This window comes from Anser cygnoides, chromosome 1 (assembly GCF_040182565.1).
Source record: "Anser cygnoides isolate HZ-2024a breed goose chromosome 1, Taihu_goose_T2T_genome, whole genome shotgun sequence".
NCBI classification, from domain to species: domain Eukaryota; kingdom Metazoa; phylum Chordata; class Aves; order Anseriformes; family Anatidae; genus Anser; species Anser cygnoides.
Genome location: NC_089873.1, coordinates 167,191,503 through 167,216,060, shown reverse-complemented (window position 1 = coordinate 167,216,060; position 24,558 = coordinate 167,191,503). Strand labels below are relative to the sequence as shown.

The 24,558-nt window shown below is 36.0% G+C and overlaps 1 protein-coding gene across 17 annotated transcripts in view; it reads right to left on the bottom strand.

The window, feature by feature from the left end:
* Positions 1 to 682: 682 nt before the first annotated feature.
* Positions 683 to 24,558, bottom strand: part of MYCBP2 (MYC binding protein 2) — a 198,272-nt gene continuing 174,396 nt past the window's right edge. For all 17 annotated transcript variants that reach the window (XM_066987323.1, XM_066987316.1, XM_066987331.1 and 14 more), the window contains 15 exons: positions 24,344 to 24,424; positions 22,764 to 23,030; positions 20,580 to 20,863; positions 20,218 to 20,314; positions 16,974 to 17,093; positions 15,165 to 15,266; positions 12,838 to 12,966; positions 10,160 to 10,292; positions 9,782 to 9,885; positions 8,513 to 8,701; positions 7,912 to 8,019; positions 6,763 to 6,972; positions 4,693 to 4,800; positions 4,324 to 4,489; positions 683 to 2,140 (listed from right to left, as the gene is read on the bottom strand). In XM_066987323.1, coding sequence (XP_066843424.1) covers positions 2,025 to 2,140; positions 4,324 to 4,489; positions 4,693 to 4,800; positions 6,763 to 6,972; positions 7,912 to 8,019; positions 8,513 to 8,701; positions 9,782 to 9,885; positions 10,160 to 10,292; positions 12,838 to 12,966; positions 15,165 to 15,266; positions 16,974 to 17,093; positions 20,218 to 20,314; positions 20,580 to 20,863; positions 22,764 to 23,030; positions 24,344 to 24,424 — 2,214 coding nt within the window. In that variant the 3' untranslated portion in view covers positions 683 to 2,024. The remainder of the gene's footprint in view (positions 2,141 to 4,323; positions 4,490 to 4,692; positions 4,801 to 6,762; positions 6,973 to 7,911; positions 8,020 to 8,512; positions 8,702 to 9,781; positions 9,886 to 10,159; positions 10,293 to 12,837; positions 12,967 to 15,164; positions 15,267 to 16,973; positions 17,094 to 20,217; positions 20,315 to 20,579; positions 20,864 to 22,763; positions 23,031 to 24,343; positions 24,425 to 24,558) is intronic.

Sequence of the window (24,558 nt, the reverse complement as noted above, 5' to 3'; positions counted from 1 at the left end):
TCCACCTTCTGTCCTTTATACTCCCCAATGGTTTAATACCACTGGTATAATCAATCCAAATTTACTGCAATACATCCCAACCAATAGTTATATTAATTCTGATAACCCCAATAGTGCATTTCTTGCATAATGAGTAGAAGAGTCTTTAGAACATCATTCTGCATCTTTCAGCCTTCACCTACTATTCTGAAGTGACTCGGGCTGTCTAATTGGAGTTCATTGGCTATAGAAATAGCATCATCAGATACTGAGTAATGAATTTACGTTTTCAAAAAAAGACACTTAGTCTTCTTAAGGTCAGTAGTAGGTCTCTAGAAATATCTGTCAATATTAAAAAATGAACCATCAAACCTCAGGGCACAATGCCTACCCTTCACCTCTCGGAAGATGTTTTAGCACAAGAGCAGAGAAAAAGCTAATGATGTGTTACCATAAAGAAAAAAAAGGGGGGGGGGGGCAACATACAGCACTTCTTTCACTACATGTCTAGCAATTCTTTCACTACATAGCAATACTAGCAATTCTTTCACTACATGTCTATTATACAGATAATATAAAATACATTTGATTGTACACTAATACTTCTAACTTTCTATCTACTCTGACACTTCTTGCACTAATATTACTCACACACCTGAAACTGAATCATGGTACATCGCTGCTGTGAATGAGATAAAATGTACTTCACAGTGTGTTTTCCCCCGGTTATTCCAAATTGCAGACAGACGTTTACATTACAGATGTTTTAAGTTAGGAGAGATGGTTCCAGTCAGATCAAGATCCTCTGACATACCCGGATGCCTTCTATTAGTATCTTAACTATAAGAGCAGTTGCTCATGCCCACCAGTAAAGCACATCTCATTAACTCCAAGAAAAAAATAGAAAATGAATTGAGCATGCCTATCAGAGAAAAGCTAAAGAGAGTATCTTTCAGGAAAAAGCCTTTACTTGAAGTTATATTTTGCTTTCACTACAGAGGAGCAGAGGACTCTGTTAAATGAAAATTTGGGGATTCATGGCAAAAAGCTATTCGTCCTGGAAGTGGGGATGATATATTACTAAAAGTTCTTAATAAGTGATAAAAATAATATAAACTGAAGTCTTGTGTTTTGAAAACTGAATTGGAAATGCAATACTTCATATGAATGCTAATAAAATTATCCAGCTTTTCTTTTAAAGAAGATTTGAGCAGCATTTTTCATATCTTAAGTATTTCCATAATCAACCATTTACCCAACAACTTTCCTACTTTTTAAAAGAACATACTGAAATAATGATGAGGAAAAATCCCTTGTATTAAAAACATTTCCAAAAATTAAGACTTACACATTTGTTAGACTTTCACTGTATAAAAATGTACAGTGGCTTTATTGACATGTACATTCCATTATGTTTACAGCTGCAAGATATGAGGCACACTCAGTATTGCACTTCATTAAAATTTCAGGCTCAAACATAACCCAGAAGTTTAAATGAAACTGCTGTTGTAATTTAATAATTCTTATACAGGACAAACATTGATACCTTTATATACAGTGTGATACTTGTTACATTTATGCCTTCCTAACACAATTTTTTTTTAATAACAGTCTAGGAAATAAACCAGAATATTCCTCTTTCCCATCCCCACTTGTGATGCGTTACAATTGTACAAGATTACAAAAAGTCAGTATACAATAATCAATATTTTTTTTTCTTTCTCCTGAAAGCCAGCATCATTCATAGTCCACAGACACACAGATCCTTTAATAGCAATTATTTATTTGTAAATGTCCAATGTTTCCTAGCCGATGACTGTAATGGCCACATGCAAACACCTCACAAGTTTTGATGTCTTGGTTCAAAAAATGTCAATTTCTCACAGCAAGAATTATGTACATGATATTTGGCATCCTTCTTGCACTGTAAATTGTTCCTTTTACCTGGGTTATGAAATGGTCCCATCCTCATCCCAGCTGGACTTTATTTTCAGGACACTTGTGGGATGAGGGCACCTGTTTTGCTCTGGTTAAAAAAAAAAAGTCTAAAAAGTGTGAGCATTTCTGCAAACCCCACAACCCAGAGCAAATTCTTCACCAGTGGGTGGATGGACAACATGAAGCGGACATTCTGTTCCTTCAAGTTGTTTACCTTTGGGACCTACAAGGGATTTAAGAGAGAGGGAAGAAGAAGGGATCAGTGCTTGCAGATTCGATGTAAATTCAGATAACATACACATATACTAAATTTCCTCAAAGAACACATGAAGTGAAGGTAATCACAGTATCACAGTATCACAGATTTCTAGGTTGGAAGAGACCTCAAGATCCTCGAGTCCAACCTCCGACCTAACACTAAGTACTCCACTAAACCATATCGCTAAGCTCTACATCTAAACGTCTTTTAAAGACCTCCAGGGATGGTGACTCCACCACCTCCCTGGGCAGCCCGTTCCAATGCTTAATAACCCTTTCGGTAAAGAAGTACTTCCTAACATCCAACCTAAAACTCCCCTGTCGCAACTTTCGCCCATTCCCCCTCGTCCTGTCACCAGGCACATAGGAGAACAGACCAACCCCCACCTCTTTACAGCCTCCTTTCAGGTAACTGTAGAGAGCGATGAGGTCTCCCCTGAGCCTCCTCTTCTCCAGGCTGAACAAGCCCAGCTCCCTCAGCCGCTCCTCATAAGACTTGTTCTCCAGACCCCTCACCAGCTTGGTCGCCCTTCTCTGGACTCGCTCGAGCACGTCCATGTCCTTCCTGTAGCGAGGGGCCCAAAACTGAACACAGTACTCGAGGTGCGGCCTCACCAGAGCCGAGTACAGGGGGACAATCACTTCCCTAGCCCTGCTGGCCACACTGCTTCTTATACAGGCCAGGATGCTGTTGGCCTTCTTGGCCACCTGAGCACACTGCTGGCTCATATTCAGCCGACTATCAACCAATACTCCCAGGTTGTTCTCGGCCAGGCAGCTTTCCAGCCACTCATCTCCCAGCCTGTAGCTCTGCTTGGGGTTGTTGCGCCCCAGGTGCAGGACCCGGCACTTGGCCTTGTTGAACTTCATGCAGTTGACCTCAGCCCATCGCTCCAGCCTATCCAGATCCTCCTGCAGAGACTTCCTGCCCTCGAGCAGATCGACACACGCACTTAGCTTGGTGTCATCTGCAAACTTACTGAGGGTGCACTGGACGCCCTCATCCAGATCATCGATAAAGATATTAAAGAGGACCAGCCCCAGTACCGAGCCCTGGGGGACACCACTAGTGACCGGCCTCCAACCAGATTTGACTCCATTCACCACAACTCTCTGGGCCCGGCTATCCAGCCAGTTTCTAACCCAGCGAAGCATACGCCAGTCCAATATGTCTGTATGGATATATGGTAGGCCTTCATTATTGATTCCTTATGAACTGATAAGAAAGAGCAGATGGAAAGGTGCTTTCACCCAGTCAAATTCAAGCAAGAAGTCTAAAGGCTAAATATGTAAAGAGAAATATTGCCATTCAATTAGATCTAACAAAATATGATCACAAATTGTTAGCTTCCTAAAAGAGTTGTGTCAAACATCAAATTCATATTTAAAGGAAAAAAACCACCACAACTACCATCACCACCAAAAAAGATGAAACAGTAATTAAAGTAATTAAAACAATATAATTAAAATAAATCAAATTCATCAAAGTAGAAAAGGCAAAAAAGCTTACAGGAAGAGTAATTGAAATAAATTTCATCCAATCAATAACGTGGATAAAAATATCACAATCTAAAAGCAAAATCAGTGAATATGAACAAGAGTTGTACTCTGCAATAAAAAGTAATTTTAAGGTGTCAAAAGGAATTATTATTTTTTTCTGTTTACCTCTTTCATGTAAATATCTTAATCAAAAAGCTGTCACTTGTTCTTAACAGCAAGGAAAGTAACACGATCTAATGAGATCAGCATCAAATCAATGGCAGGTAAGTCAGAAACCAAGGCACCAGCTATATTTTGCACATGGCAGGTACCTAAGTCCGGTTACATGTTTTAATAGCAGCGTGTTAAATTTTTCAATATAATTGTAACACACCATGTCGCATCTCGGGTCTGAAGTGGTGTAGGTAAATTCAAATGTCTTTCTGTAACAAAGTAATGCTTAAAGGATCGGTGTGATCACATTGCCTGTATTAATGCCAGGAAAAAAAAAATAATCAAAAGCTTGCATAGAGGAAACCCATTTTAGTATTATTCCACATACTGAATCCGACCCTAAAAATTATCAGCAAGAAAAGACAAGAACATCGGTTAGAACTAATTACTAATCTCAGCACTTAGTTTGCTAAATTTGCTCTGTAAAAATACTACCTGCAGGACAGTGTGGGAGTTCTTCTTTAGGGATGCTTGTCATTCTTTGGAAATCATCATGGCAAGCGTTGCAAAAATGTGTTGTCCCAAAACAGAAAAAAACAGCAACTGAACAGCAGTAGCGGCATTTGTACTCTAAGAAATCTGTACCGTGTTTGGGACACATCTAAATAGAAAGAAAATAAAAATTGATAAATGAAAGAGCAATGCTGTAACAATCCAAACAAACAATGTGTTTCTACATTTTTAGTGTATATCAGTATTATGTGATACAAATAATTTTGAATGAGTATGAATTATTGTATGGCTCACATACTCAGGATAAGCTTTAGAATTAGATAAGAACTTCAGTACAAATTCTTTGCTTACCTGAGCCCTTGAAACATCAGAGCATGCACCGCAAATAAGCTCTCTTGGATCATAGTCATCTCCTTGTCCAGCCTCAGCATCACAACGAGCTTCGCCACCAAAGTATGCCTAAATTTCATATAGGAATGGTTGGACATTAAACAACAGACAACTGGTATTTTAACAAAATTGTTTTGTAATGGGAAAATGACGAATAAAGGCCATTACTGTAGTCTCCACTATCCTGAGTAATTCTTGACTCTGCTCACGTTATTCCACCAGGATACATTAGGGACAAAAATGTACCAGGTAAGACCGCCAACTCTGATGAATTTCTTCATAAAGTATTTTCACATGAAGTGGTGAGATGAGGTGAGGAGTAACATCCTTGCCTCCTTCATTACCATCTTATTAACTAATTAGACAATACATAGAATTCTTGCTCTCAGCATTCTCTCCTTTTTGCAGTGACAATTGTGACTCTATGACTGCAAAAGGCTAGGGAAAATGGTCTCAAGGCAAGTATAAGGAAGGAAAAAGTTAAGCAGACCACCTTCCCCCAAACTCTACAGACTAAAAGAACAGGGACCTTCCTAAGGGATGTATGTTAGGGCAGTAGATTGAAATTTGTGTTGAACAGGAGCTGGAGAAAGGGAAAAAAGTTAGAAATTAGTTAATTGAGTGTTGCTGTTAAGACATACACGCACAGTATGAAAGGGAATAATGAGATACAAGGGAAGGAAAAAGAGGGAAACAAGAAAAACAGAAACAGCATTAAATACTGGAAAGAAAGCGTAATGAAAAACAGTAAGAGTTTGAGAAAGATGAAAAAATAAAGTATTTTTGTAAGGGAGCTTAGAAAGGCAAGAAGCAAGTTGCTAAAGGATGAGAAGTGAAAATTAATTAACTGTGGGAGGCAGAAACATAAGTGAACTGAGAAACTGCATAGTATTGAGCTAGAGGGGCTGTCATTACTGCTCTTCTCTAGCATATGGAAGTCAGTCCTTTCTCCTCTATTTCCAAATTGAACATTTCCATTTAACATAACAATTACTGGTGTTCTCCTTGAAAATTTTATAATGAAATTGCCTCATTCCATTCATTCCTAAGGGAAAAAAGAAAAAGATGTGGGCAAGTTGGGCACTCAAATCAGCTTCAGATGAAAGAAACAATGGGATGGGGTCAGTGACAATCTACAATTTCTCTAACAGTAGTTAAACAATATTTGTCTCTTCTCTGCTGGTGGACCGATCAGGCTGTTTGTATATGTTTTTTCTCTTGATAAGTTTCATGTACTCTGCCTGAAGAAAATTATATATAGATGACCCAGAGCGCAGCAGGCTAGATGACACATACCCTGTTTCTATACTTCTTTTTTCATTCTTCTAGCTCACCTGGCCATCAGTTCTGTGATTTCTACACTTCAAAGGAACTCAAGATGTTAAGATCTGAATTTAGGCATAATCACTTAAGAGTTTCCTTAACCCCATACTGAACAACTGAACTAACACTTCTAGTGTCATGAATCAAAACTGAGAATACACTTTCCCATCTTTTAAGACTATTGCTGGGGAAAACCACACCGATAAGCTTGCAGAAGAGGTTGTTTTTCTGCCTCAAATTTGCTGTTTACTGAAGTTCTATTGAGCTCCAAGTAGGACAAAAGGTGCCCAGTTCAGGTGCAATCTTAGTGACAAACTCCCTATATCAAAGAGTTAAAATGAAACCTATATTTATAGCATTTTAATGTTCACGTGAAGTATGAGGTGGAAGTATGGCAAAGGGACAGTTGGCGTTCTGCTACAGTATCATTTACACATTCTTTTAAGAAGCCTATCACCTCAATCTGTTTTCGGTTTCTGAATTCCTCTGTACATACTTTTGAGCTTTACAAAGTAAGACACTATGTACGTCTAACTTGCTCAATGTTTGTTTTTAATTCTTTTTTATTTTTTAAGGTTTAACATAATTTCTTTTCTTGCTTTCCTACTCCATACACAATATATTAATTGTATGTTCCGTTCTTTAAGAAGTGACTTTTGAACCTTATGATAACATACATTTAATTTGAAAAAATACTAATAGTCATACCTTTTTGCATTTGTAGCAAACATAATAAGCATATCTGTTCATGGCATAGCCAGCTGGGTCATTATAAAATCTAACACCTGGTGTTGTGATGGCCTCACTCTTGTGCAACCCTTCATACTCCAATCTCATCAATGCTTTTCTCCTTACATCTTCATAGAGTTCTTTGATTGGATCAAGCAAATCCTTTAATACTGTATGATTGATTTTGTTCTAAAAAACAAAACAAAACAAAAAAAAACAATTAAAATATCTTTCATCTTTATTACAATACCTGTAGTAACTTGTATTGTGGTCAAACACAAATAGCACAATGGATGTCATAAGAACATAAGCACTCAGGTAATGGACATTTCAAAAAAAAAAAAAAAGGTTGATAAATATTTCATTTGATTCTGGAATACATTTTTAACAAAAATGGCCTTTTGTTATACGAAATCAACAGACCTCACAACAGACTGTAACAACCACAAAGGGATGGTAAAAAAGGTACATGAAATATTCACCCTAGCACAGGAACATTCTGGTTATCTGTTTTCTCTAATTTTGCTCCTTTTTGACTTACTACTCAACAATTAAGAATAATGACTTTTAGTCCTCCGTACCAAGTCTTTATCATTTAATAAATTACCAAAAAGCAGCATGAAGGAAGAAACACAGAATGCACAAATGCCTGACAAATTTAACACTCATGGCTTTAAGGTGCTTCTCTGCAGATACCATGTAATTCTTCAGCTCTGCACTTCTGCCACTGATGAGCAAAGCAGATTTAAAAGGTGTACGTAAAATGGAGAATCCAGGTTTCCTGCTTGAGACTATGTGAATTAAGATTACTTCTTCCCCTTTCCCCCCAGTGCCTAAAATGGGAATTTACAAGCAGATGGTGCTATGAATAAAACAGCATTAAGGTAATGTCTGCATTATGCTTACTTTTTAAGAGGAGCCTTACTTTAGGGAATAGTAGGGAAGGTAAAAAGATACATCAATGAGATGCATCCATCATCTTTTTTAGAGACATGAGAAATTAAGGAAACAAGTGATGTATATTCAATTTATATTACAACAAGCAATATAGTATTTTAAAAAGTGTGGGGAGAGAGAGAGTATTAGGTAATTTGTTTGATCTACACAGTAAACACATAGATCATTTACCTTGCAAATAGGACAGGACATAAACCCAAAAGTTATCCTTGGCCCAAGCCATCTGTTTTCTAGTACACGTTGACAGCATTGCAAATGGAAAACATGGCTGCAGTCCAACTTTAGGGAAAAAAAGAACAAACGAACATTGAAGTTACATTAACCACTAAAATTTAAGTAGTTACTTGCTTTTAAGTGGCAACATATACAAAACACAAAATTAATTTACTTAAAATCCTGGAGGACCCCTACTTTCCTCTTAATAAAGAAATGAATGAATATTAAATGTTTGTTAAAATCATAACCCTTCCATTCTAGAACAACCAGTGGCTGTATAAAATATATATGATGTATATCTGTTATCTTAGTTGTTTTTCTCATTTATATATTTCAAATAAAGTAAACATAGCAAGTTAAGTTGATACAACCTGCTTATTTGAAATAGCAGTAATACCAGGAAAAAGAAAGCATTTCAAGTAACTTAAGTACTGTTACTGGGTCTGTTTTGAAAATTTTAACAGTGTGATTTGAAGGACTTTGTATTTTAGCTTCTTCGACATTTAATATTAAAACCACAATATTATCTTTCAAAAAGGGGGGAAAAAAGATGAACCTGGATAGCTGGTGCTGCTGAAAGTGCTTCAGTAAAACAGATCATACACATGTCATCAGCATCTTGTTTAAGAGTGGTAGCATTCTTATCACAACCATGCAAGCATGGTAGACAGTGCTCTTCATTCTTAACACCTCCACATGGATGACCGCAGGAATGTGTCTTGCTGCAGGCAATTTTAGCATACTCCTATTAAAAGTAAACAATCATCTTACTTCTCCCTCCAAAGAAGAGTTTGATATCACGCTACTTTTTGAAGGACTGCTGGTTCATGCAATAAACTGAGATGAAAGAATCACTATTCATACTGCTGTCCGCTGCTAGAGGAAGTACTCGAGAAAAACTGAACATTTTGTGTACATTAAGTACAATTCATATCTTCAGTTACCCATAAAGTATCACTCCTGGCATAAAGAAACCACGATTTTAAAACTGTAACATTTCATTTTAATATAGAGAAATATTCTTTGATCTTCCACATGTATTTTGTATATTAAGTACCTCCCATGTAAACACTGCTTGCCCTGTATTAAAACACATTATGAGCTGTTTATTAACTAGCATAAAATGCTTTTAGAAATGATGCTTATATGAAAACAATATTTTAACCACCTCTAATTTCAAGCCCTAATAAGTAGAAAACTATTGTAAATTGCCAAGAAGCCAACAATGAATTGAGCCGAAATATTATTACAATAATATAATATATAGGCTGGAAGAGAAAAAGAAGATGTAAACGTGCAACACAAACAGAAATAAATAGTGTACCCTAAAAAATTGGTTGGGATTTGGCCCTCTGCCAAACATACCTCTGTACCTGGATTGTAAGGGCATAAAGCCACTCAGGACACATGCATACAATAGGCAAATCTGGCCAAACAACCCCAAATCTTGTATGTTCTATGCTCACATAATATATACAGGCTGCTACACAAACTACAAGCTTTCCAGTACACTAGACTTTATGTTGACAGAGTGTATTTAACTTTTTATTTGGAATACTACTGTGAAAACCTGAGATACTTTTGAAGATAATGAAACTACCTAGTATTTCTGTTGAGTATTGGTGTTTGTAGCTTATAATTAAGCTAAACATTTACCAACTGGGAAATATTTGAATCATATTACCATACTCAATATTCAAACCTTTTTCATGAGCGAACTCATTTAAAATGGGCACAAGGATAAAGTTTACTCAAAATAAGGTCTGATCCTACAGTCTCTTCTATTTCATGCATCTCCCAATGACTGATAATTATTAATACACACCTGGCAATCTGTGTCAGAACAAACGCTTCCCACTGCTGATAATTCTGTTCCACTCCTACAACCACAGAAACGACATGCTTCGGAACTGCTGGTGGTCGGTTTGCCTATGTCCACAAAAGGAAACAAAAATAAAAACTGTTGTAACAAAACATAAGTGACTGATATCCTAAAAACAGACACCTGAACAGCAATCACATAAAACAACCTACCAAACAATAACTCTTACACATTTAAAATGTCTTATTTTTATTAACAAACAGCAATCAAAAGCATTTCCCTAAAGCAAGTGAAAATCCTAACTTTTTTTTTTTTTGACAAATGCTCAGGTAAAAGGCGTGTATAAACAGGAAAAAGAGCAGCTAACACAAGTTGTTTTACCTGTCTGTTCTCTAAACTCCACCATAGCCTTCATAGTTTTAGAATCTGCTAATGCCATCAGCCAGAAAAGCTTGGTCCTACCACAACCCTCATGAAGATCAACTTTGATAGCTTCTTCTTCTTCTTTGAATACCTGTCAGGTTAATCAAAAAGATAATAAATAGCATTTCTATGTTATTTTTGTCATTTTCTCGTTGGATTCTGAACATATATTTTTAAGTTTCTGTCAAATTTGTCTTCTACAAGCTATTTTTCCTCTATAGATTGTGTATGTTGTACATATAGCAGAGTGGATAGAGGTTTTGTGTTTTTAAAAGTAAGAATACATAAAATTATCACTTGGTATAACATGACTGGGAAGCAATAGTGCAGAAATGCTAAGAAAAGAGTTAGACTACATTTTTTCTAATTTAAAAAATATGGAGCTTGGAGTTCCTAACTGCTATTTAACTACTTCCGTATGCCACAGAGTACTAAAAGCACAAGATAACAACAGAAATACCTTCATATAACCATGTCAGAAGTTTATCAAAGCCACACTGATAGTTATGGTCGTTATTTATAATACTATGTACTATATAATGACAGTTATATAATACATAAATATATAATAACATTTATCACTTTCACATAAATACGCAGTGAATACTTTTAGCTAAAATCAGGAAAATTCAATTTTTTTTGCAAAATCAAAAAGCTGCATGAGATCCTTAGTGGACTTTATGCAGTCTCTTCTTTTTCTCCTTTCCTAAGTTTCAAAGAAAGTTCTGTTTTTATCTATTTCACCTGTAATGCAATAACAGTTAGAATTTTCCTGTGTATAGATGTATAAACTCAAGCTATGTTTTAATTTATACTGGAATCAGAAAAGAAAAACCCTAATAGCTTCACAAAGGATTCACCTAAACAGGTCATAGTAAACTTACAGGCTGTCCTATCTTGAAAGGAGAGAAAATACAGTAAAAAGTATGTATGACAGAAGTTGGACAAGGTAAAGGAAGCTAAGAGCAAATAGGAGACAGGGAACATGACAGAATTTAAAGTTTAAATTGAGGGGCTTGACGTGAAAGATGTAAAGGTAAAGGTGATAAATAAAGATTAAAAGTTTAAACATGCTTTTAGAGGTGAATACGAAAATCTGATAAGTAGCTATTTTGGACAGATTAAAGGAGAGATGCGAGGACTTCTATGAGATAAGAACTTACTTTTATCAACTGTAATCTGAACAGGCTATATAGGAGAAATCAGAAAAATAAATGAGACTAGACTGTGCTGTGACATGACTGAAGTACAGACACACAAAATCATCTTCTTAAGATGACAAAACAGAAAAATTTCAAAGGGGATTGCAAAGATCCATGCGGAAAAATAGAAGACAACGGAGGCACATGGAACTTCTAGGCTGAATTTACATTGCAAATGCTGAGGCATCAAGGAAGAGATCTGTAGGGGGAAACTCTTAGTGCCAATGATCTGATATTTATATCACATGTACTCTGGACTAGCTGATCCCTTGCACTGACTGCTCATTAGGAGCTGAATTGCACTAGGTGTGTCTGGACCTTTGGTGTTTTTCTTTGTTGTTGTTTGTTTTTACTTTCACCTGGAAGGAATCCAATTCAAGTGCTTCAAGGCTGCTCTACCAAATCAAAGCATGATAAGGAGAGAGAATCATAACAAAAGCACATTCTTGATCCTAAGTAAAACACTAATGTAGATTCACTCTGGGGGAGGGCAGAGTAATGATATCTACTGAATTAGCTTTATTGAGGTCTATTATTTTAACCTCTGTACAAATATAAGTAGACATAGGAAAAGGGGAAAATAAAGGCCCGCAAAAACATAAAAGGGTGTTGAGAAAGAGGAAATATTCAATCGTTTCAAAAGTAACAGCATCTTCAGTGTAAATTGCAATTGGAAAAAGAAATATTCCAAGGAGAATATATTTTGAGGTTTAGACATGAAGAGGATTAAAGGGTAACACAAAGGAACACTAAACAGCAAAGAACACAGCAATTTGTAAAAACTCATCTAGGTAAGTCAAAGAGGAAAGACATTTCATCCCCAAAAGGAAAACAAAACAAAACAAAACAAAACAAAACAAGAAGTGAGGAAGTTTTCAAGCTTATGGATAATGACAACATATTTCCGTATGAAAAGACAGTGAGGGCTGGAGAAATACTGAAAAATAAGAGAAGACTGACATAAGAGAACCAATAGGAAAATTTGTTGTCAAGTGGTGTTCCTGGATATTAAAAAATATGTAAGCATTTAAACATGAAGGGGTTCGCAAGCACTGACTCGTGACAGAGGTAGTAAAGGAGATATAATTTAAAAGGAATAAAGAACAAAGTATACTTAAGAAAGGCTATGCAGTTCCTAGATGTTTCCTAACTATGTTCCTAGACAATGTTAGAATGAGAGAAAAAAGCTGACATAGTGTAAGAATTAGACTTGAGAAATGCTATGTGATTTTCAAATATTCTTCAAAAGATAACAGACAGAGGAATTTAGCTAAAACAGAACAAAGAATTAAATGAAAACTTCTCTATCCCATCATCAAAATAAAAACAAATAGTATTTTCAGGTTTGAATCTTGCAACTACCATTTGCTTGTATATTAATTGGGGAAATGCACATAATGTTTGCAGTGCATATGACATGATGACATGATCTACCTGTCTCTGATGAGTTTTTGTTCGTCGATGGAGATGAAGGAATCGGTCACAATCTGTACACAAATTCCCACAGGCATTACATAAAATGATTGCGGCAGTTTCACCATCATCATGGTTATCGCACATTGGCTGAAAAAAATAAGAAACATTATTAAACAATTCATTTCAATTAAATCATTCATTTACTTCCAGAATGTGTTTTTATTCTCCCCTAACCCTACCTCCCAAATTAATAATAGATGATAAAGAGCTTGTATAGATTATTAATTGTATATTTCAAATAATTAATATTTAAATAATCAGATCTGGACACAAAGAGCCCCTGTTTACTGCATCAGTTCTTCCAATATTCTTCATCTCTTATTTTACATGAGGTAGTGAAGATGTATTCTACAAAAATATGTTTGAGACATCATTTTCAACCAGCCTGAGTTACACAGAAAAAAATTACGCTAACATGGGTTGCAGGCACATTAAAACAGAAAACTTCATAGACATACAAAATTTTTACCCTTAATTCTTTCATATGGTAAATTTAGTCTGTTCAAGCACCTAATCTAAGTTGTAGGTCATCTACAACTCAGAGAGAACACAGTCCAAGCAAAAAGCTTCAAAATCTACCATAAATTAACTTGCTGTATTGATACATTTTTAATTTAACACAGACAGTTTTATTTTACAGTTCAGAACATCTACAAACAGAGTTCAATGACTGACTTTGATCATGCCTATCTCTGAGACCAAGTTTCCACTTTATTCCAGAACACACAGTTTCCATGATATTGCTCCTGCAACTTAGAACTAAAGCTTTTCAGCAGCATTCCTGGTTAAGGGGAACACACTTCACCTCAAAATTTGAAAATGCTGGTATAAAATGGGATTGGGGATTTTTGGGCTGGGTTCAGCAGCTTGTATGCCTGCTTGCCTATGTTTTGGCTGCTCCTCTACCATTTCCACTAGTTCAAATAAGCCCCAATTTCTAACTTTTTTCTTCCTATCTACGAACTAGACCACTGTTCTGGTTTTCTAATCCCCTACTGCTTGTCTTTGTGGAACAGCACAGGAAGCCTAAGGCAATGAAACTCTTCCTGTGAAAGCAAACACAGATGAAATGGGTTCAGTTTGATTTCATGAAGTCAATCTTTTTTATTATGGAATTCATGTTTCTAGTTCAGCTATTTAATTAGCTGACAAAAAATCTCTACTACAGGCCTGTCCTAAAATGGTTCATTCTATGATTAAAAAAAGCAATAAGGCTTTTTAACTTCTAAAGCTGTTCCATTAAATCATACATTGAAACAAAGATGACTTTCTAGGTATGAAAACTCATAAATTTGGGAAAGCCAAAATTTAAAGATTAAAAGATTTAAAGATTAAAGATGCATCTTTGCTCATGACCTTGTAAAGACTGCTTTGGGCTTCGTGTTTTCTCTTAGTTGAGCAATATTCTGTGCTGAATTGCAAAAAAGTTCCACTGAAGTCTTGACTTTCTACAGAGTCTTTTCTTAACCACCCTAGAAACCTTTCGTGTCTGCTTCATTCTCTCAGCAGAGTTTCAGTCCCACTGCTGCAGCTCTGCGTATCCTATATTCTCTTTCTTCCTACACTAAACTGTACTGGAGGCTTCTTTGCTCTAAGCATACTCAGTTGCCAGCAGGAAGGCTCTTGACTTCTGCAGGCATTCACCAAACCCTGATTCTTTATAGAGAGACCAGCTTCACTATTTTGCTCTTTCTGGATTCACAGTAAAAAAAAAAAATAAAAAAAAATCTCATATGCTTTTTGTGATACTGGAAAATACTGACAGAAACTGGATTCATCTACTGTATTTCATATTAAAGTTGTAAACCCTAAAGCTGAATGGTAGCTTTCCTAAATTCATTTAGAGAGTTTCTTTCTCTTTGGGGTAATCACTCTCTCACTTAGATCTGGAAGACAAAGCTAAGTTGCAGATACATAGTTCTTGAGGAATACAAAATAATTGACTCTATTATGTTATAAAGATCCAGACAGAAAGGAAAAATCTCTCATAGAAGGTATCGTATTAACCAAGTCAATCTATCCTCAAAAATCCATTCTACAGGTCCTCGATTCACCCTGAATAGCAGTAGTATTGCTACCTTATTATTGATTTAAGTTGGAATTTCCATTTCTGAGCAGTATTTGTCTAGAAAACGAATACTTCAAACATGTATGTACAATTTCCATGGGGGACAGAGGGTGAAATAAGGTTAGGCCATGTTCACCTTTCCCTGTCACGTATTTGAAATTCTTTGACTACTGAATAAATCCAAATAAAGACAGAAGCATATGAGTTTTAATCTCACCATCTGTTTCTGTTGTCCATCCTTTCCCATCCATCTTCCTGATGACAGTCTATCAACATGATCCTGATCAAGTACACAGAGGGATGCTAGGGCCAGCCACAACTATTGAAAGACAAGGTACAATTAAATGTTTTAGAAAAAAAAAATCCAAATAAAAAAAAAATTCAACTTTGACAGCTAAGAATAACACCGTTACCTGAAACCTGTACCATCGTTAGTTGAAGCCTGCACATATAATGCAAGTTTTTTCTTTTCCGAAATAAGTCAAGCACACAATAAAACTTATTAAACTTTTGGGAGCTACCTTGTTTCTTTCAACTACGATATTTTATGGTTGTAACTATGGTAGTTAGCACACAAGAGAGAAACAGTGAAGAAAGATCAACCAGAGTATATTATAGGAATGTGGAAAATACAGGAAACAATTAACACTTGTATATCAACCCAAAGCATTGCAGGTTTTGTGGGGAGAGGAGAAAATTGAAGGAGACAGACTCATCAAAAAAGTAACTTTAGGTCACTGAGATTAATTTCCCTATGTTCTCTCCTCACTGTACTGGGCATTACCTAGAAAGGGGTTCTGAGCTAAATGTCCTTCAGGCTTCACAGGAAGGTTTTCTCTCTTTTACTCCATTGACTACAGTGAAATCCTAGAGATTAGCTACATGAGGATAACTTGTCAGCAGGCCTGCAACCCAAACTGAAATGCACTTGACAGGTGCATTTTGGAATTGCTTTTGAACAAAAGTTTTGATTTCAACAAAATGGCTTCTGTTGAAAAACTGTAATAGAATCCCCCCAGAAATATGCACTTTCACGACAGGACTAAGTTCACTCACAAGGAGAGCTGGCCTGATGTTCAGGGCTCCTCTATGACCTGATTAAACTAACACAGTGACAGCAGGAGCTACCAGTACTCTGAGATAGTGTCTTCCAAAAAGCCGAGAATATATGAGTAAGAAGGTAGAAAAAAAAACCTGGCACAGCCTTTAAGATGGAAAACAACATGAGTGATAAATGCATGCAACCATCACAAATCTCTCCTTTTACTCAAAATTATATTTATGAAGCCAAAATTTGTACTGCCTAAGATGGAAAGAATGCCATAATTTACAGGTGTGCTTTTAGTGGTATTTCAAGCAATCTGTTGAAGTTAAGTTAGTCTTAATTTCTGTAAAAGATTCATAGAAAAAGTAAAGACAGAAAGAAAAAAAACAGGCTCAGCAAATTATTTTTCATTTTGAGACTAAAACATAGATGAAGTTTAGCTTAGTTGTCCTAGAGAATGTTTTTGTTTTTTTTCCTGAGTGTTTTCATAATAGCTTTGAGATGTGGCAGCTGATGACCTAGAAATCAAACCACTTAAAATGATAGCATAGAGAGCTGGAGAAAGACAGCTGATACATATTGTGCAATTTTCCATGCAGATCACATAAATTTAGTTAAAGGCAAGTTTCACAAACTTAAAACAGAATTACTTCAAGAATAAAAAACCAAAAGTATAGGAATGACACTTATTCTTCATTACTTTAGAGGTACGCAAGATGCAGACTTAATCAAAATTCTGTTTTTACCACAAATAAAACAACTCAGTCTACCATGACACAAAGAAAGCAAGACTTTTAGTAGGACAAGCAGTGATTGACTTAAGTAACAACCTGTCCATTATGCACAGAGACAATGTAAGCTGTATACTGTATACATTATTTCCCGAGAAAACCCACAAGGGAAATATTTGCTGAAGAATAGGAAGGCTCTTCCTACTGCATGTTTGCAATGAACTAATGTCAAATTCAGTAAAATTCTTACTCTGGTTGTTGCAATGCACCTCACTGGTGATCGGTATTCTTCTTCCATTTTGGTCAGAGCTATGATGGTTTCAGCAATAGCATTCTTTGTCACACGAGACCAAGCTTCTGACAGATGACCCTGTTAAAGAAGAAACTATATGTAAATGTCTCAAAGAATTTATTACAGTTTTTATTAATATTTAAAACAACTAAAATTGGATTGCTACAAGCAATGTTAGGTTAGGATCTCAGGTTCAATTAGAAAAAGAGTAAGTCAGGGATGACTTCGACAAACCATGTGTTTTATCTCCCACAAATCTGGTAAAATTAATCCTCAAATAGTCAGGTGACTGACTGAGGTAGAATCTAGGATAGAACAGAACAGAACAGCATTGTTCAGTTGGAAGAGTTCTTCTAAGATCATCTAGTCCAAATGCCTGACAACTTCAGGGCTAACCAAAAATTAAAACACATCACTGAGGGCATTATCCAAATGCCTCTTCAACAGTAACAACAGGCATGGGGCAACAACAACCATGCTAGGAAGACTGTTCCAGTGTTTGGCCATGCTCACAGTAAAGAAATTTTTCCTAATATCTATTCTGAACTTCCCCTGGTGCAGCTTTGTGCCATTCCTGCATGTCCTGACATAGGTGACCAGGGAGAAGAGTTCAGCACATCCCTCGCCACTTCTCCTCCTCAGGAAGCTGTACAGAGCAGTGAGGTTGCCTCTTGGCCTTCTCTTCTCCAAACTAGACAACCCAAGTGTCCTCACCCTCTCCTCATAGGACAGGCGTTCCAGAACTTTAACCAGCTTATCTGCCCTCCTCTAGATGCCTTCAAGGACCGTAACATCCTTTTTATACTGTGGAGCCCAGCACTGCACACAGTATTCAAGGTGGGGCCACACCAATGCTAAATACATCAAGAGAACCACCTCTTTTGATCAGCTGACTATCCGAGCAACTACTGAAATGACTAACTTGCAATAGGTAGAGGGCATATGATTTGAAGAATGAAAGAGCATATTCTTAAAATTCACCCCTATGAAGAAAGAATCAGAGCTGGAGCACAAAAGCTCTAAAAGTAGCTCTAAAAGGCCTCAACTAAAGGTTTTAAAGCTGGGACACCTCTATTCCTCCACCTTCTTTGGAGTAATATGGCTGAACACATGAACATGCTCTGTGCAAACCTAAACCACTGAGGTCCCTTACAAAACATACTTCATCAAAAAATGTTAGTACTCCCAACCCTTGAATGCCTAAGCCACATCTCCCTCGCCTAGAATAAAAGGCAATAAAGTTCACATCTCTTCTCTGTACAACAGGAGAGGAATGTCTTTATTGTACAGCTATCAAATACTGTAGTGTAACTCAGACCCAATCATTCCTTTAGGAGATGCTATACTTTAAGCAATTCAGAATCTACTGAAAGAGAGATTTATATCCACATCTGAGAGGACTACTACTTTATCTGACTGACCTGATTTCCTCCTCCCCCCCCACCCCCCCCCTTTAATAATAAATAGTTATATGTTTATTCCAAATAGAATACTTTAAACAAGAGAATTTAAGACCCACACCAGTATACCCACAGAAAACTATCAGGGCATGTGGAAGATGGAGATTTGACTACGTATCCAAGCATACTCTGGATATGCACTTAAGTTGCCATGTCCAACTCCACAGCTTTAAGCACTTTCCTGCACATGTCTACAATGGTTTTGTAGAACCAGATACTAGCAAACGCAACTGAGTTTCATGGTGAAGGTCTTAAATGGTGATAGGAATTACTTAGACAAAAATACAAGCATTCGATTTGAGTCAGTCAGCCTTTTTTTTTTTTCCTACTAATCTCTTTATTTTATTCCTGGCAAAGGCCTCTGCATAATTTATTTCTGACTGGCTATTCCTTTAACGGATCGCCTTTCCTGTCATGGAAGCTTCTCTACTGTGCTGGGAGCCTTCATAACTCAATGCTGAGGCAACATAATAACTCAATGTTGTTAGGCAACAAGCAGTTCTGCAACAGGACTACACAACAGCTATTAGAAGATTATTCAAGTGCAAAGCCAAGTGGTCACAAATGGGGAAATATCTGAATTAACATTGCTTATACCTCTGTGATACTGATTTAACTCCTTTAAAATATACATATTATGATCACTTTGATTATATATTTGCTTTCCTACAGGTCAATTTTGAACAAATGAATAGCAATCTAGTATGTTCTTTTCTCAATTTAGTGGCTGGACTTCACAACTGTTAAAAGCACAGTACTCAAACCCTTCTTTGAACTCAGTCGAGTTCATGGAGCTTCCTGTCACACTAGTCATAATGGTGCCAAGCATTTCATAAATTTTCATCTTATAAACTTCCTGTGCGCTAAGGACCATGGCAACTTCAAACATAAAATGAGACAGAGTCTGCACCACAGCCCTCAAACATTTTGTGTACTGTAGTTCTCCCTCTATGGAAACCAGGAGTGGTAGTGGAGCCAGCACACAACTTTCTTATGTGATTAAGTATGGGTGACACACAGACTGGGAAGGGTCATCACAGTAAACATACTTAGTTTGAGAGATTGGAGGCCAATACTATAAACCACTTCAGAAGTTTCAAGTTTGAGATGATGCAGGATGCATTTATTCTTCCCCCTGCAGTGGACTATGAAGTATATTTTGGATGCTCAAAGTGTTCATTATCTCAAGTTGAAGCTGGGAACATCCAACATTTAGACAGGATGTGGAGCCAGAATCCCATAAACAAGGACCACAGAGTTTGCTTCAAAAGACTTGATCAACATTATTTAAAAATGCTTCACAAGAGAATTCACTATTTTCCTGACATTTTCCCACTTACCCAAAACATACCTACCAACAGCAGTTACAATACCAGCAACAACCCTTAAAAAAAAGTCCTGAACAAATCAGCTCCCCCTGCCAATTCATTCTCAATGCATGTTGCATCCTATACAATGGAGTGGGGTGCCTGAGAAAAACATGGACCTATACATACAGGAGTCATCACATTAATCCTAGCATTTACTGTGCTGAATTCACTAGGCTGAATTAGAACTCAGGTACTACTGCTTCTAGGCTTAGATTCTACCCAAAAGATTCTACTTTTTTCTTCCTGAGACCAACTCACATTTAAAAGCTCAACACAATGTTAACTGTAATGTAAATTAATGAAAAAAAAATGTATTATTCATTATCAGAAATATTTGAATATCCCCCACACATTTACAGGATAGAAACTTACTGCTGCCATGTCTTTAATCAGCTTAATAATGATCTCTGAAATCTGTGTAGGTGTTGAACCCTTCATCCACCAATGGCTTTCACCTCGCCGAATATAGCTACAAAGAACATATTGTAATAAATGAAAAAATTCAAGTAATTAGTTATATTTGTCAAAATCTACCTCAAATAGTGAACATGTTCAGCATATGGTAGCTTTTTGTTTGTTTTTAATCAGACTCACTAATAACTTGACCTATAGTGTCAGTGTTACACATTTTTCCCATTTATTAAACAAAGAATATAAAAGACAACAACTGACTTCAAAATATGCATTTGTTTTATGCTTTTAGCTTGAGAGCACATACTTATTTTTAAACAAACCTGGAATTGAAGATCATGGGAAGTGTGACTGTAGTAACTCCTTTGCCTGCAGTAGTGCCAGCTGTCCCAGTTATAGTAGTTCCTTTGGCTTTTAGCTGTACAGTGAGAGCTTTGGCAATGCATCCCAAAAACATATCTAAGATACCCAGTTTATTCCAATCTCCTTTTTCTGTTGAGTGAATGATATCACTTATATCTGCTGGTGGAAGAGACTTCACTCCTATGATACTAGCCAGGCGACTAGGGGTTACTTCAGGCAAAACACGTCTTAGTAATGATGTTACCTGGAAACAGAATCAAACCACCACAACTCTTACCAAGACAGATAGAGTTTTCAAGCAAAATCAGATAAACTCCATTTTCTCCTTCACAAATTATTTCTCTAAGACAGAATGCATTCTCTCTATGTACTTAAATCACACTTGTAAGAAATTCTGTAAGGTTCCCATCTTATTTTTAAGTAATTGTTCTTAATATGCCTAGGCAAAGCCTAAGAGTCCAAAACCAATCTCACTCAAAAAATACTTAGTCTTCATATAATAATAAAACCACGCTTGGTACTGAAGTTATGATGGCAGCTATGCAGATGTTTGCACAACTTTAATTTGCTTGCACATTACTGACACATCCACCCTGTGTAGTCTTTAAATGTCATAAACTGTAGTAGAACAGTTAGAGACACTTGCAACTTTTGAAAACAGAAAATACTTTTCTTGAGGTACTGAGAATCGTGATACCCTTCCATGGTACTCTCGCTGCGCTGCCGCCCCCACCCCACATTTAGTTTCCTTATAATATTCTAACTATACTCTTTTGAAAAGGAAATCTGTGCCAACAGATCTGAATCTAACAGAACACATCTTGAAAGGATATGCTTCAACTTCACCAATAGGTGGAACTGGGGTTGGAATTGGATATGCCATGCACAATTTGGTACAAATTAGGATATACCAAAGTTTACAGAGTTATATTTTATATCTCATCTCTCAAACTTTCAATGTTCTCTTGAAAAACTTTACATTTTAAGAAAAAACATTATTTTGCACATCTGTAATAAATCAGAATTACCAAGTGAGGCAGTATCTGCTTCCAGATGGGACATGATATTCAAACAATTCAGAAAATTGAAAAGAGAAACATAGAGAGTATAATACAAAAAAACTCCTGAAACATGAACTAAAAATCCACATGGAGAAGACACACCAGCTAGCAACAGCAAGCTAGTGCATTAACTGTATTAAAGCAAATATTTTACATGTGTACAAGTTTATGGTATATTATGTGCATATAAATACAAATACACTTGCACAATGCTCAAGTTCATAAAGAAACAGAAATATTAAAACTCTACCTGAGGATACCAGAAGTAGAAAGGAATTGTCTACTTCCACACTGCTCACAGTCTGAGTGTAAGATAAAGATGCTAAGGACTCATGCCAGAACAGTAACAAAGTCTGCTAATTAAAAGCCCGTGATCTTACCTACACAGGCTATATGGATATAACATATGCAAAATATAAAATACCCAAACCACAGCGGATTCTTAGGTCCTGCCCATTTGACAGACATTTCAAGCCTTTTCTGCTTATCTTGCCCAATACAAAATCATTCAGAATAAGGACAAGAACAGTGAAGAGTGCTTTTACTCAAAGGCATTTCAGAATAGTCTCTTGATTTAGGTTGATTATGACACAAATGTTATCTAAAGCAATTTTGTGTTCCTACATCTCAAAGTTACACCTCTTGGGAACAAAGCATAAAAAACTTCCTCAAAAGTGAGTTTATTTTATGACTATAGTCTTCAATATTGGGGTTCCTGCTAACAGTTTTACAGAGTTAAATTGTGGTGGTGTTTGGTGTATATATATCAAACAAATAGAACTTGATCATTTTAACTTCATTCAAAAACTTAAAACAAACCCAAAAACTAACAAACTGTCAGTTAAATTCCAAAAAGAGATTCTGTAAATTTGCCCTCTACTCATGACTGCAATACTAAATTGAGATGCTTTATCTACAATTGTTCCTTATGTGGAATAGTCTGAATATGATTGGAAAACCATTTTGAAAGTGAAAATCCAAACTTATATTTCACAAAAAAAAATATTATCAAGCACATGATTATAAGATTTTAAAGACTTTTTTCTACGAAACCAAGATAGACAAGGAATAGTTAGCACTCACCTGTCTCTGCACCCTAGGAGAAGCTGTGTGTAATAACGAGAAGAGATCCTGGAGCAGAGTCAGCTGCTGAGCCAGATACTGCCGGCCTACATTGGAACCGCTCAATGCCAGCACCATTGACAGCAGCTCAAAGCAATATGCGTCAGAAGAAGCATCTTCATCATTAGGTTGTGAGTTGGCATTCTCTTTGCTAGAGATGGCATGCTCCCACTCCTCACGCACACGCGTCGCTTCCATTCGTATGGCCTGGACTATATGAGCACAAACCTAGCAGAATCCAAATACATAGTTAACTCTTAAAAACTTTTAATTTAAAACTTAAAAAATTTAAACTTAAAAACAAGTCTGATCACTTGTAATTTAATTATCTTCACATATATGACAAAAACAAAGAGCCTGTGAAATTTGTCCTGTCTTTAAATTACTTCTCAACATTAACAAACTGAAATTAAGAATAAAATCTAAATTTAAATTTAGAATAAAGATTTAGATAAAATTCTTCAAAATTAAGGTTTTGATTTAACACTGGATTTGCTCCCCTTCACTCAGAAAAATTTCATTGGAAGAACGAGTCTTTATTGTCATTTCCTGCACTGCCGTTTTTTATATATAGGATTCAAGCAAAGAACAAAACCCACAACTATAAAGAAACACATTTAATCAACATCCCCAAAAGAAAAGTACTTATTTAAATGCTTATTATCTTGTTTAGTTTGTTATTTAGGAAACTGAAGAGGTTTTAGATAACGTATTTTCATTTTACCAATGGCATTTAGAAAGTATATTTAAGAGATTTTAAAACTTACTTAGGATGTGTGACAGAAAAAGTTAGACAAGACATGAAGAATGTACTAAACTTCAAACAGAATCTAATTCTTCTTGTATTGCTGTGAAATTTTTCACTGTACTGTTTGTCTCATGATAGGTGTAATAAAAATAACACAAATGGTTATGTTAATTGGTATATTTTAAAAAACTTTAATATTTAAAAGAAGAAAATAACACACTGTAACTACTGTAACCACTATTTCACATTGAGAAAAAAAAGATAAGTAAAACCACAAACCTAAACTTCCACTAACTGCAGGAAAGAATAATTTAAGAATCTATACACTGATTACTTTTTTAGGCTTACATTTCATCAAACATAAATGTTTTGTTCACAGATAGGAGGAGAAAAATATGTGTGAACTAAGAGTCTAAAGTCTGTCATCATCTCCTTAAGCTTTGAGAGTGTATATTATCACACTACTATTATCAACAGAAACAAATTACGTACCACTTACAACTTCTAAACTAATTTGAGTCTAACAGGATATATTTTTTACCTCATTAAAATGGATTTTTTCAGTGTCTGTTTCAGCAGATTTTTCATATAAAATACATACACACAATTAAAATGTAACCCAAAATTTGATTATAGAAACCAGAAGTTCTCTATAATCACCATCACCCATTCTATGAATTTATGAAGTTATAACTGAAAATGTCAAATAAGGGGTTCTATATTTTCTGGAAAATAGTATAACTATTATAGAATACATATATTTAATCCTCAAAGCATTTCAGAGCGAACAAACCTGCTTTTGCAAATTTGTCAGTTTGCTTCGGCTGAATATGATTCCCACCATGTGCTCTTTCAGGTCCGCATCTGATGTTGCCTTTGTAAAAAGCATATTTAATATTAGATCAAGAGTGACAAAAACAATTCCTAACTTCCTAATAATTACACAAAAGCAAGAAGTACAAGCAAAATAAATTTGATACTCATTTTCTTCCTCTTTAGGAGTAAAAT